The 12,270-nt window shown below is 27.8% G+C and overlaps 2 protein-coding genes and 1 pseudogene across 3 annotated transcripts; all 3 read left to right on the forward strand.

Moving 5' to 3' along the window:
• Positions 1-561: 561 nt before the first annotated feature.
• LOC149892974 (uncharacterized) lies at positions 562-3,648 on the forward strand. The gene is made up of 4 exons (XM_090072584.1): positions 562-765; positions 1,174-1,428; positions 1,627-1,713; positions 1,953-3,648. The coding sequence occupies exons 2-4, from the start codon at positions 1,292-1,294 to the stop codon at positions 2,338-2,340; spliced, it is 612 nt and encodes a 203-aa protein (XP_089928710.1). The 5' UTR covers positions 562-765; positions 1,174-1,291; the 3' UTR covers positions 2,341-3,648.
• LOC149892975 (uncharacterized) lies at positions 2,465-11,056 on the forward strand. Of its 2 annotated transcripts, XM_090072607.1 has the most exons (6): positions 2,544-3,603; positions 6,023-6,135; positions 8,980-9,108; positions 9,342-9,375; positions 9,501-9,588; positions 10,805-11,056. In XM_090072607.1, the coding sequence occupies exons 1-3, from the start codon at positions 3,318-3,320 to the stop codon at positions 9,061-9,063; spliced, it is 483 nt and encodes a 160-aa protein (XP_089928733.1). In that variant the 5' UTR covers positions 2,544-3,317; the 3' UTR covers positions 9,064-9,108; positions 9,342-9,375; positions 9,501-9,588; positions 10,805-11,056. The 2 variants fall into 2 exon arrangements, with proteins under 2 accessions (XP_089928723.1, XP_089928733.1); XM_090072597.1 differs by lacking the exon at positions 10,805-11,056 and having other exon boundaries at positions 2,465-3,603; positions 8,980-9,171; positions 9,501-9,766.
• LOC149892976 (uncharacterized) lies at positions 6,409-7,847 on the forward strand (annotated as a pseudogene).
• Positions 11,057-12,270: the final 1,214 nt, after the last annotated feature.

Below are 12,270 nucleotides of genomic sequence, written 5' to 3' on the forward strand. Positions count from 1 at the left end.
GTCAATGAGAAATGTTAGAAATTGAGTTTGATTTCTGTTTTTGTTTTCAAAACAAGAAACTGGTTAAAAAAAAAAAAAAAAGCTAGCTCAAATTATCGGATTTACGATTTCCGCTACACAAAGATCGCGTAAACTTTAATTGGGTTTTTACCACTGATCTCTATAATAACTGGATAGCGCATCTCTAATATCAAAATTGACGCCAAAATCGCCATATTGGAAAGCCCCAGAACAATGAAATCTGATATGTGCGATAAAGCGATAAAGCGATAAGCCGAAAAACAGAACTTAAAGCTTACGGGATTAAAATTTTTGGGGCTTTCCAATATGGCGATTTTGGCGTCAAAAAATAAGAAGTTTTGCACGGAGTTGCGCTATCCAGTTATTATAGAGATCAGTGGTTTTTACGCTGAAATTAGCGGAAATTACAGAAAAATATATTTATAGTAACAATCCGCTCATTTCAGCGGGTTTCAGATAAAAGGGTCGTGAATTCCGATCGGAATGAGTTTTATAGTAGTGACCCCATTTGTTTTACCGGAAACATCAAGTAAATCGCCTGAAAATATGAAATTATTTTTCCGCGTCAACAGCAACAGCAAAATTATTTTTCCGCGTCAACAACAATAAAAGGTCGCATGTGCTTGCTTTCTCTTATTTTAAAATTTTTTATTAAAAATGAGCATAAAAAAGTTGTCAGAGTCAAATCTGGGAGAATATTTATTATCAAAAGAAATATCTATGATGCTACAGAAAAGCTTAAAAGTAAGCTATCTTTTCATATTTTTTGCAAACGTACGTAAAAGAGATGTGTATATAGTATATTTACATATTTATATATGTATATTTACATAGATACATACATACATACATGCATACATACATACATACATACATACATACATACATACATACATACATACATACATACATACATACATACATACATACATACATACATACATACATACATACATACATACATACATATATATATATATATATATATATATATATATATTACATTTACATATATATAAATGTATATATATATTTTGCCAATGTATGTAAAAGAGATGTATCTATAATAAACACATCTCTTTTACGTACATTCACAAAAAATATACACACATATCGTCGATTGAGAGTTATAGGGTTCTAACTGACATTTAGGAAAAAAATAGTAATCGTTGTAGCAATCGTTCAGGATTATAAAGTTCCTCAGAAATTGTTTGTGCTAGAAGGTTCTATTGGCATAAACAACCAATTTATTTCAAGTTTTAAATAAAAGATGGCTGCTCGCAAAAATAAGAAATTATCTTTGCAAGATGTTTTAAATGCAATTAATGAAGACTTTAATCAGAATTTTTCATCCAATATCAATGATGATTCAAATGATGAAAATTGCAATATTGAAGAGTCAAATGAGTAAAGTTTTTATAAATTTAATTTAATTACAGCGTTTACTTATAAATAAAAAGAGATCGAATTTAGACCACAAATGCTTAAATTTGAATAATCTTATAATTTTTTACCGAATAAAGTACAAATTTATTTTTTTTTGTACTGTTTTTAAGTTTTATTTTTTTTCTATAGTCATTAACTGTATGTCATTCTGTTATACAGTAGAGGTATTTTGTTCAACACCGTTGCTTGTTCTCTGGAATCTTCTTTGTCTCCGCAGCATCCAAATAATCAGACGGAAAAAGCAAGGTAAGTTAAAATAAAAAGAATCATTAAGAGTACACCTTTCCCATAACAATTTTATCTGGTGTATTACTATATTGGTATTTTTATATTGTGTTTTTGTCATTTATGTGTAATTTATAACTTAATACTCAAGATTATTGTCAAAATTATGTTTTCTTGATTGCAAAGGTTACTTTTTATAATCTCAATGTTTAGTTAATTTTCAAAATTTTGTCTTTTCTACATTATGATATCTTTTATAGATTTGGTAAAGATGGCCTTCTCGTAACAAGTAGTAAAAAATCAAATAAAAAGAGATCAAGACAACCAGAAAAATGGAAAATGAGTAAACGTAAGAAATTATGCCAGTCTGGAGAGTCTTATGTTAGCAGTACTAAAAAGATAATTTCATCAAAAAAGATTTTAAAAACATGTAAAGAAAACTGCAAGTATAAATGCAACGCTAAACTTACCTTTGAGCAGAGAATTTTTATTAAACAGTCATACTACAATATGGACAAAGATAGGCAAAACTTTTTCATTTTAAGTTCTACAAGACATAATATAACAGCTCGTCAGACTAAAGAAGGTTTTTCAAAAAGACAATATTCTTTTCAATATTTTTTTGTTGTAGCAAATGAAGAAATTTGAGTTTGCAAAACTTTTTGGATACAAACACTATGAATTAGTCAAAAAATTATTTACAGTGTGCATGAAAAGAAGGATCCGTTGACTGGTGCGCCAAAAGCAGATATGAGGGGTAAGCATACTAAAAGAGTGGTTACAGATGAAATAAAAAATAAAGTAATTCACTTCAAAAGTTCATTTCCAACAGTTGATAGTCACTATTGCAGGTCTTCAAGCACTTGACAGTACTTACCCTCAAATTTGAATTTAAAAAAGATGTATCAGCTGTACATCGAAACGAATAGTGAGGAAGAAACCAAAAAAGTTAAAGAGTCTTACTTTAGATTTATATTTAATACTCAGTTTAATTTAAGTTTCCATAAACCAAAAAAGGACAGGTGTGATGCTTGTGAAGCCTATAAAGTAGCAAAAGAAAATAATAAACTTGATAACACTATGGAAGAGGTACAGCATGTTCATTTGCAGGAAAAAATAGCAATGCGTGAAGAAAAAACATATGACCATAACAATGAGCTGGTTGATTTAGTAGTAATTAGTTTTGATCTTCAAAATGTTGTTCAGTGTCCGAAAGCTGAAATAAGTAGCTTTTTCTACAAAAGAAAACTAAATGTTTACAATCTGACAGCACATGTTAAATCTAACAAAACTATTAAGAAGTACTGTGTTGTTTGGCCAGAAGTAACTTCAGGAAGAACAGGTAATGATCTTGCAAGCGGACTTATTAAAGTTTTTGATGATGTTGCAAAAACATTTCCTGAAGCTAAACATTACATTACTTGGAGTGATAGTTGTGTTCCTCAAAACCGCATCTCAATTATGACAACTGCCATGATTTATTTTCTGACTCAGCACCGACTAGTTGAAGATATTACAATGAAGTGCAGTGTACCAGGGCATTCTGCAGTTCAGGACGTTGATAACATGCACAATCAAATTGAAAAAAGCTGCAGTCTTCTGAATTTTACTCACCAATTTCATTAATGAGACTTTTACTTACAGTAAACAGGAAAAAACCATTCACAATTATTCAAATGCAGTCAGAGGATTTTAAAGATTTCCAAAATGTTGCAAACAAATTTTTATTTAAAAAAGTGCCATTTTCAAATATAACATCACTCCAAATTAAATGTGCACCTCTTGTTGGGTATAAAGTTTCTTATTCAAATAAAATGTTTCATACAACCAATGTAGAACCACCTGAGAAATATACTAGAAAAAAAGATAAAGAAGTTAAAAAGAATATTATGTTTACTTTGCCTAAACCAGGTATTTTTTTCAAGTTTAATCAAAGTGTCATTACAGAAAATAAAAGAATGATCTGAAAGACATGCTAAAGTTTATGTCTTTACAAGATAAGGAATATTATGAAATGTTATAAATATTTGTTAAAATATTTAGATACTTAAACTTTATTTTTTCAGATGTTCTTATTTTTTCTTATTATTAACAAAATATTCAATGTTTTAGTTTTTTAATGTTGTCTCTTGCTTTATTTTTTTTCTTAAATATGGCCTATATCCCACAAATAATTCTTTTAGAACCTTTTAATTCAAACAAAAAATAGGTTACTATTGTAGAAAACGTTCTAATTGAAATCGAAAGTATTGCTTAGTTTACAAAATATTTCGTCTAATTCCTTTTTAACTTAGTTATAGTATTAGAGAAAGTATACAATCATTTTGGACAAAAATTTGTCCGAAATTCTATTAATGTTTCCATGGGAAGAGGATACAAAAGTTTAAAGTCGATTTTCTCTATACTAAAAAAACATCACATAGAACCCTATAATTCTCAATCGACGAATATATGTATGTAAATGTAATATATACATATGTAATTATACACATGTATATATACACAATGTATATACACTAGGGTGGTCCAAAATTATAAACTATTGAAATTCCTTTCTCCACAAGGCTGCCTTTGTTCCTATTAATATTTGCAATATTGTAGCCAAATTTGAAGCAAATCTGATAATATCTAGGGGTTGCTATAAATTTTGACTTTTTGAACACTGATAAAAAATCAAAAAAATTAAGTTTTTACTATTATCTAATATCAAATTTAAAAATTAAAGAAACTAACAATTTAAATCAGGTAAATATGAATGCTTGCAAAGTATCTAATGAATATAGATCATCTGATCAATTTATTTACCAATGTTGAGATAGATCTTCAATTATGCAAAAATTACACAAAAATTTGTATAAATTCTTAAAAATTGAGTATTGTCGAAAAAATGATGAAAAAATAGCGACCTCTAAAACTGTTCAGATTGGTCCAATTTTTTGTATGGTTCTTCTCTAAGCATAGTCGAACAAAATTAGGCTTGTGGAGAGAATTTAGACATATTTTGAATTTTTGCCACACAAATCTGGACCACGCTGATATAAACATCTCTTGTTTACAAGACAGTATACGTATTTGAATTATATTCATATATGTATGAGTGTATAGATATAAAGAAGTCAAGATATATGTATATGATATAGTATATCATATTAATAACATGATATACTATATATCATAAAATTATGATATACACTATAATATAGTCTATATGATAAACACCATAATATAGTCATCATATTATGATGTATTATAATATGATATAGTATGTTATATATACTATGAAATACTATGATATAGTATATTATATATACTATGATAATCTATGTCATAATATGATATAGTATAATATAAAATATTATAATATACTGTATTATAATACTATATCATATTATGATATAAAATATCATAGTATATATAATCTACTATATCATAGTATATCATAGCATATATAATAAATTATATCGTATTATGATATATCATGATATATCTGGATGTATGATATATATGGATATATGTATATGTATGATATATGAAATAGCTCAAAAAAGAATAATATTGAAAAGGGACTTACCAATATTGTCAGGTCAGGTTATCCTTATGTCAAGTAAGGTTACCATTAGCAGGCTACTGGTAACATGTAATCCAGTACAACCTGCTTCATGTTAATGTCAGGAAGGGCATCCGGTTGTAAAACATTACTTCAACTCTTTCATATGTCATTATGAAGAACCATCCAAACTACACTTTTATGGAAAAATGGGTGTAAAACTTACACACACACACACACACACACATATATATATACATATATATATATATATATATATATATAGATATATATATATATATATATATATATATATATTTATATATATATATATATATTTATCATATCGATATACTATATTGATATCTTTATTATTAACATATATTTTTTAATTAAAAATAGTTTATAGATTATACACATCACATATCATATAACTTTTATAATAAACACCATATAGAATGTGATGTTTACACATCACATTTTATATGGTGTTCATTATATAAGTTATGTGGTATGTGATGTGTATAATCTAAAAACTTTATAAATAAAAAGGTGCTCATACAATTAAATTTACAAAGTCTAACTTAGTTCAACTAAGTTTAAATTTGTAAAAAAAGTAAATAATTAAAGTAAATAAGTAATAGATGTACAATCCTGCTATTTTATTAAATTGTTGATTAAAATAATTGTTATAAACCATAATAAGACGAAAAGGTTTCTTAACTCTATTGAAATACAAATGCTTAGTTTTTATATTAAATATACTATTGATTATTATTTTAGGTGAAGAAATTGATGAGTTAGCTTTTTTGAAGTTAAACGCATTATTGCTGCATGCAATGGGCATCAAAATGGGCCAGGCCATTAAAATTCAAGCCATAATTGAGGAAAAAAAGGTTAACAATTTAATAAAATATGATTATAATAAAATATAGACCGCAGAAAAAATTTTTTTTTAGTTTTTATTAAAAATATTATTTTAGTTATATATATAAATTATGATAATTAAAGTGAACATTATTTTTATATTTTACATGATATTTTATAGGGTTTTTTACAACTGAGTTGTTACTTGTGCACGAAATTTTTTCAAACCACCTATGATTATACTTATCATTTACGAAACACGCACCTGTTGTTTGAACCTTGTTTTTTACGATACAATCTTAATGGTTGCATTCGCACATTCAGACTTTATAAAGTGTTACGTAAACTCATTAAAAAAACTCGTGTGTCATGATACTTTGAAAGAAGTTTTTAACCATTCAGATATAACTATGCAAAATACAGAAAACGAATACTTAGCCGAAGATTACAATTAGGTTTCATATTTTGAAAATTTAACAAAAGAAAGCGTTACAAAAGAAAGTGTTTTTGTTGCACCTATTGTTGGCGAGAATGGTATTTCACAGGCAGCATTAAAATTTTTGATGTCTCTGCAATCTTCTAGTTCCATTTCTCTAAGCACATCTCAGTTCATAATGAATAGTTTAAATGAGTTGCTAAATGATATTATTAATTATCTGCTTACCAAGACAGATGTTATGTTAAAAACATACAGATGCGGTACCGCAACACTTAATGCTCTTTCAGAAGAATTTAACACCTGGAAAAATCCTTTTAAGGGCATTGATACTCATTATAAACTGTTGAATTATCTTAAACTAAAAGGTCTCTATGTTGAACCTGAAGCGCATTCAATAGGAGATCGGTGGGATGTTAAGCGAGACAGATCAACAAAGCAACAAATGCAGGTGTGTGTGAAATATAAATTTTACCTTATAGCAATTGAGAAAACCTTGAAATTGGTTTTGAAACAACCTGAGACTTGGAAAATTTTAAAAAGAGAGAATGAGTCAGCAAATGATATAGCAAATGATTGGTTAGATAATAAGCATGGCAGACAGCTAAAAACATATGCCAAACATTATTTTCCTAACAGTATTCATGTATTTATTCAAATTTATTTTGATGAGGTTGAGACAACAAATCCCCTTGGATCTAAAACTAGAATACACAAGTTAGGTGCATTTTATTTTACAATAAAAAACTTTCCACCAGCTGTAAATTCTGCGTTAAGCAATATTCATTTGTTGGCCTTAGCACATTCGGAAGACATTAAATGGTACACCACTGATCCTTTTATGGAAGTTATTGTTCAACAGTTAAAAGACTTACACAATGAGGCTTTTACAGTTTTTTGTGATGGAAAAGAGATATTCGTTGTTTTTTAACACAAATTGTTGGTGATAATTTAGGGCTGCATGCAATACTTGGATACATGTAAAATTTTAGCAGTGCTTTATTTGCTTGCGACTTTTGTATGGCGACTCAGGATGAGATGCAAAAAGTATTTTGTGAATATTCTCTTACAATGAGGACACAACAATCATATAAGCAACATATTGAGCAGCTTAAAAATGGTACCATTTCATGTAAAGAGTGTGGCATCAAGCAGCTATCAACTTTAAAAAATTTGAACTATGACCATCATGCTTGTAATGACTCAGCCGATTTAATGCATGATTTATTCGAAGGTGTAATTCCGTTTGAAGTCTGTACTGTCACATGTTTTACACCTAAAAGATCTTGTATCAGAGCATCATGAGTTATTTAAAATTTGTTATCCTGATAAAAGACTTTTATATAAACATCACAGAATGGTTCACTATGGTACTATAATAGAAAATAGTGGACCACTTTTACATAGGATGGTAATGCGGTTTGAAGCAAAGCATAAGTTTTCTAAGCATCTTGCTCATATCGTTTGTAACTTTAAAAATATAGCGTTTTCTCTTGCAAGGAGACACCATCTTTCTCATTCTTTTGTTTGGATGACTAGATGTCCATTAAAAGGGATTTCAGTTGTTGGAAATGGTACAATTATTTTATCATCAGATATTAGGGATAAGTCATAAATTTTACCTCTTATTGGTGAAAAAATAGATGTGTTTATGACTAAAAAAGTAGTCATTTTTGGTCAAAAGTACCAAACTAAGATGTCTGTACTTCACTCTATTAGTGATGAAGGTGAACCGTCATTTGTTAAAATTGAACAAATATATGTTCATCAAAATGTAATTTATTTCATTGGACTTAAGTGGCATGTCCACATGTATTGTCATCTAACTCTATCGTATTGTTGTTCTCTTGATTCAGAGCATATATGTTTGAAACCAAGTGACTTAGCAGATTATAAACCTTTTGATGCTGTTCATTGTTAATAAACCTACATGTATATACGAGCATATTATTTTGCGTCACTATTTGTATCATTGCAATGTATTAAAATGATTTTTTATTTTTTAATAATTTGTATATTTTGCTTAAATGTAAATTCTTATGATAGCAGTTAAAGAAAAGATTATTATTGAGTTGATAATATAAGTAGTTTGCTAAACTAAATGTAAAAGTATTTATAACCCACTATAACTTGTCCAAAACAATAAATGTATATATATAAATATATATATATATATAAATATATATATATATATATATATATATATATATAATATATATATATATATATATATATATATATATATATATATATATATATATATATATATATATATGTATACTTGTTCAAAACAACAAATGTGTGTGTGTATATATATATATATATATATACACGCACACACATTTGTTGTTTTGAACAAGTACATTTTTACTCCTTTAATAAACAGCTTGAGAAGTAAATATAAACTGATTTTTTTTTTTTTTTTTTTTTTTTGTAGAAAAATGATATAACATCTACAACTTTCAGTTTAACTGAAACTTTAAACAGCTCTGATGAGTTGGCTTTGTCACCGACATTATAATCGACAATTCAATCTTCACCTGACGTTTTAAATGAGTCAAGAAAGGTTAAATTAAATGTTTCTACTTTTGATTTACAGGTTGCTTTAAGATTGGATAACATTGACTTTGTAAGTATACCTTAAAAGTAATTTTTCAAAGTGTTTTGTTCATTATTTTAAACAAATTATAATAAACCAGGATTCCCCGACATTTTTTGCAGCAATAAGTTCCTTTTATAATTAAAAAAAAAAAAATTAAACTTTCAACTTATATAAATTAAGACCTTCTTTTTATGTAGAACATACGTAGTTTGCTTGATGAACATCAAACAGGTAAGCTTGTTTTGGCAATTTTTGTTGAATAAAAATTATTTATAAAGTTATTTATGAAAATTTATCAAACATTTGCTGAATATAAATTTGGCAATACAAATATTTCCTTTAAATATATGTTTTAGGTATCCTTCCACAAAAACCAAATCTAATCTTGCAAAAGCTATTATCACTGCCTTTCCAAAGCTACATTCTGGTGGAAAACTTGGATATGTGAGACTATTTGAGACATTTTATTAATTTTTTTTTTCCTTCCTTTTTTTTCTCACTAACACCAAAGAAGCTACTTCAGTCAAGGAATAATATTTATTAGTAGTAGTATCTTCACAATTTGTTAATTATAAGTTGAGTTGTCTATGAATTAATAAAATCTAATGTTATAAAAAAAAAACTAATATAGCCCATATACAGAGTATATAGTGGGTAATAAGAAAAAGAAGGTCACTCCTCATGGCCACATAGAAGAGAGACTGAAAACTATGCGTAAAAATGTTGGTGTTCATGTACAAGCTCGTCGAAAGAGAGTTATTAGAGAGCTTACGATCTGAAAACTGCAACGGCAACGGAGACGACAAAGGTCTGGATCGAGCGGTTGCGACTTGCAGTTGCGGTATTCCAATAAAATTAGTTAGGAATTTCTGCTTCAAAAAAAAGAAAACATCTTGAAATAAACAAAAAAAATTTAAAAATGGCTCCTTTAAGAAATGTTAGAAATAGTTTATTACTTGCATTAGAATCAAAAATCATAGATGACGAGCTGTAAAGAACTGTCTGTATTTCTCAATGTTAATGATATTGTATGCATATTCCAATCAGCTAAAATAAACATTTTATATCTATATAAATATTGAAAAACAATTTTTTAAATTTATCAAATTAAATTTAGGTGTTATAAATAATACGTATATTTTTTGTATAGCACCTTTCTCCAAAGAAGAACTAAGTATGATAGGAGAGTTGAGATTTGATGACTTAGGCTATGAAAGAAAGTTGGACTATATGGAAAAAACTTCATGCTCTCATCGAAAATGAATTGTGAATTGTAGGCCAACATTTAATAATTTACTCAAAACATTTCCGCCATTAAAAGATCTACCCATACACGTAAGAATAAAAATCACCCTATTATCATTAAAATTTTTCATCAAAAAATATTTAAAATTATTCAATCACAAAAATTAAATTTATTGTAATTCATACAAGATATATCTAAGATGCATCTTGTATGAATTACAAGATACATCTTTTAAATTACAAGATACATGCAAAACCTATACGATAAAAAAATATTTAAAAATGACAAGATGATCTTGTAACTTTTAAATATTATTTTGTCATATAGGTTTGGCTAAAGTATTCTTAGGTTTTGCTAAAGTAAAATTAAAGAAAATGATTTTACAAGCAGTCTTATACTATATTCTTATCTTAGTTTCAGAAGGATTTCTGTTGCAATTTCCCAGAGTCAAATGATTTTTTTGGCTCATTGGGAGCAAATAAAGCCACATGTTATCTCTTGGGCAAGGCAAAAGACAAATTTGACGGTGAAGCAGATTCTAGCTGAGCTTGATATGCAAGACAACCCTTCTAAGGTATCTTAGTGTTATAAAACAATATGGCAGGGTGTATTTGATATGTAAAATCATTATAATATTTTATAAATGAATAAAAGGATTTTACTAACAAATTTGTTTTTTTAAAACAGGAATTGAAATGGATTTTGTATTCTTATTACTCCCCTTTATAATTAAAGTGCCATCAAAGAATAAAAGTTGTGCATCAGCTGCTGAAGTTGCAGAACATTTCATTCAATTTTATCCGGTATATTGGAATAATTAGCGATTGCAATCCCGGGATCCCGAAATCCCGGGATCCCGGCCTTTTTTATGATCCCGAAATCCCGGGATTGTTTAACATCAATCCTGGGATTTCCCATAAGATCGAACAAAACAAAGCGTTATGAAAGAATATATAAAAATAACAACAATTTTGCCTATCAATAAAATAATTTTTATTTAGTATAAAATTGTAAAAAGTATTGTATTTTCAGTTGTACAATAAAATACTAAATCGAAAAGCATTGATTTAGAGAAAACAAAAGTGAAAATGTTCGCACTATGTCATGTTGGTTAGCATATACACTATTTAAAAATTGAATACGATCTAATTTAAATAATAGATTTGTAAAAAATCAAAAATATTATTATAATATGCCTGCTTGTGATACCCAGACTTTGTATCATATATTACGGTTTATATTTACTTTACAATAATTCGTTATATAATACAAATTTACGTTGCTTCTAAAAAGTTATTTACGTAAACACTTTTAAAATATTCGCGTTAAATTAGTTAGATTTTTTAATACCTTAGTTACTATTGTTAATAATTTTTAATAGCTTATTTACTATTGTCAGTTTTTTCAAACCGAAGAAAAGCGCGTTTCTTGTAAGGTAGAATCTTAAAATTAAAAATTAAATCAGCATGTCGTATGTGGATTTTACAATTAAAAGTAACTGAGCTGTTTAGAAATATTTTCTACGGCATGAAAAAGACCAAACAGCCATGTGTAAATTGCGAAACTGCAAAAAGATTTTAAAAATTGGTGGTGGGTCAACAAAAGAACTTCATACACACATGTTGTCGGTGAATAATGTGAAGGTCGAAATTCCAACCCAACCTAATATTACCGGAGAATGCACACCAAATAAACCACCAAAAAAGAAATCTAAACCACTAACAGAATACTTTTCGATTTATGAAAGGGAAGATAAAACACTTCGTGCTACACTTGCTCGTTTAACGGCGTCTGACGGGCTTTCATTTAATGTGGTTTGTTCTTCAACAGACTTACGTACCGCTCTAACTGCTATGGGATTCAGAAATCTACCAACGTCA

This window comes from Hydra viridissima, unplaced genomic scaffold, assembly GCF_058129835.1.
Source record: "Hydra viridissima isolate aposymbiotic clone 2 unplaced genomic scaffold, HvirCarnegie_v1 scaffold_1, whole genome shotgun sequence".
NCBI classification, from domain to species: domain Eukaryota; kingdom Metazoa; phylum Cnidaria; class Hydrozoa; order Anthoathecata; family Hydridae; genus Hydra; species Hydra viridissima.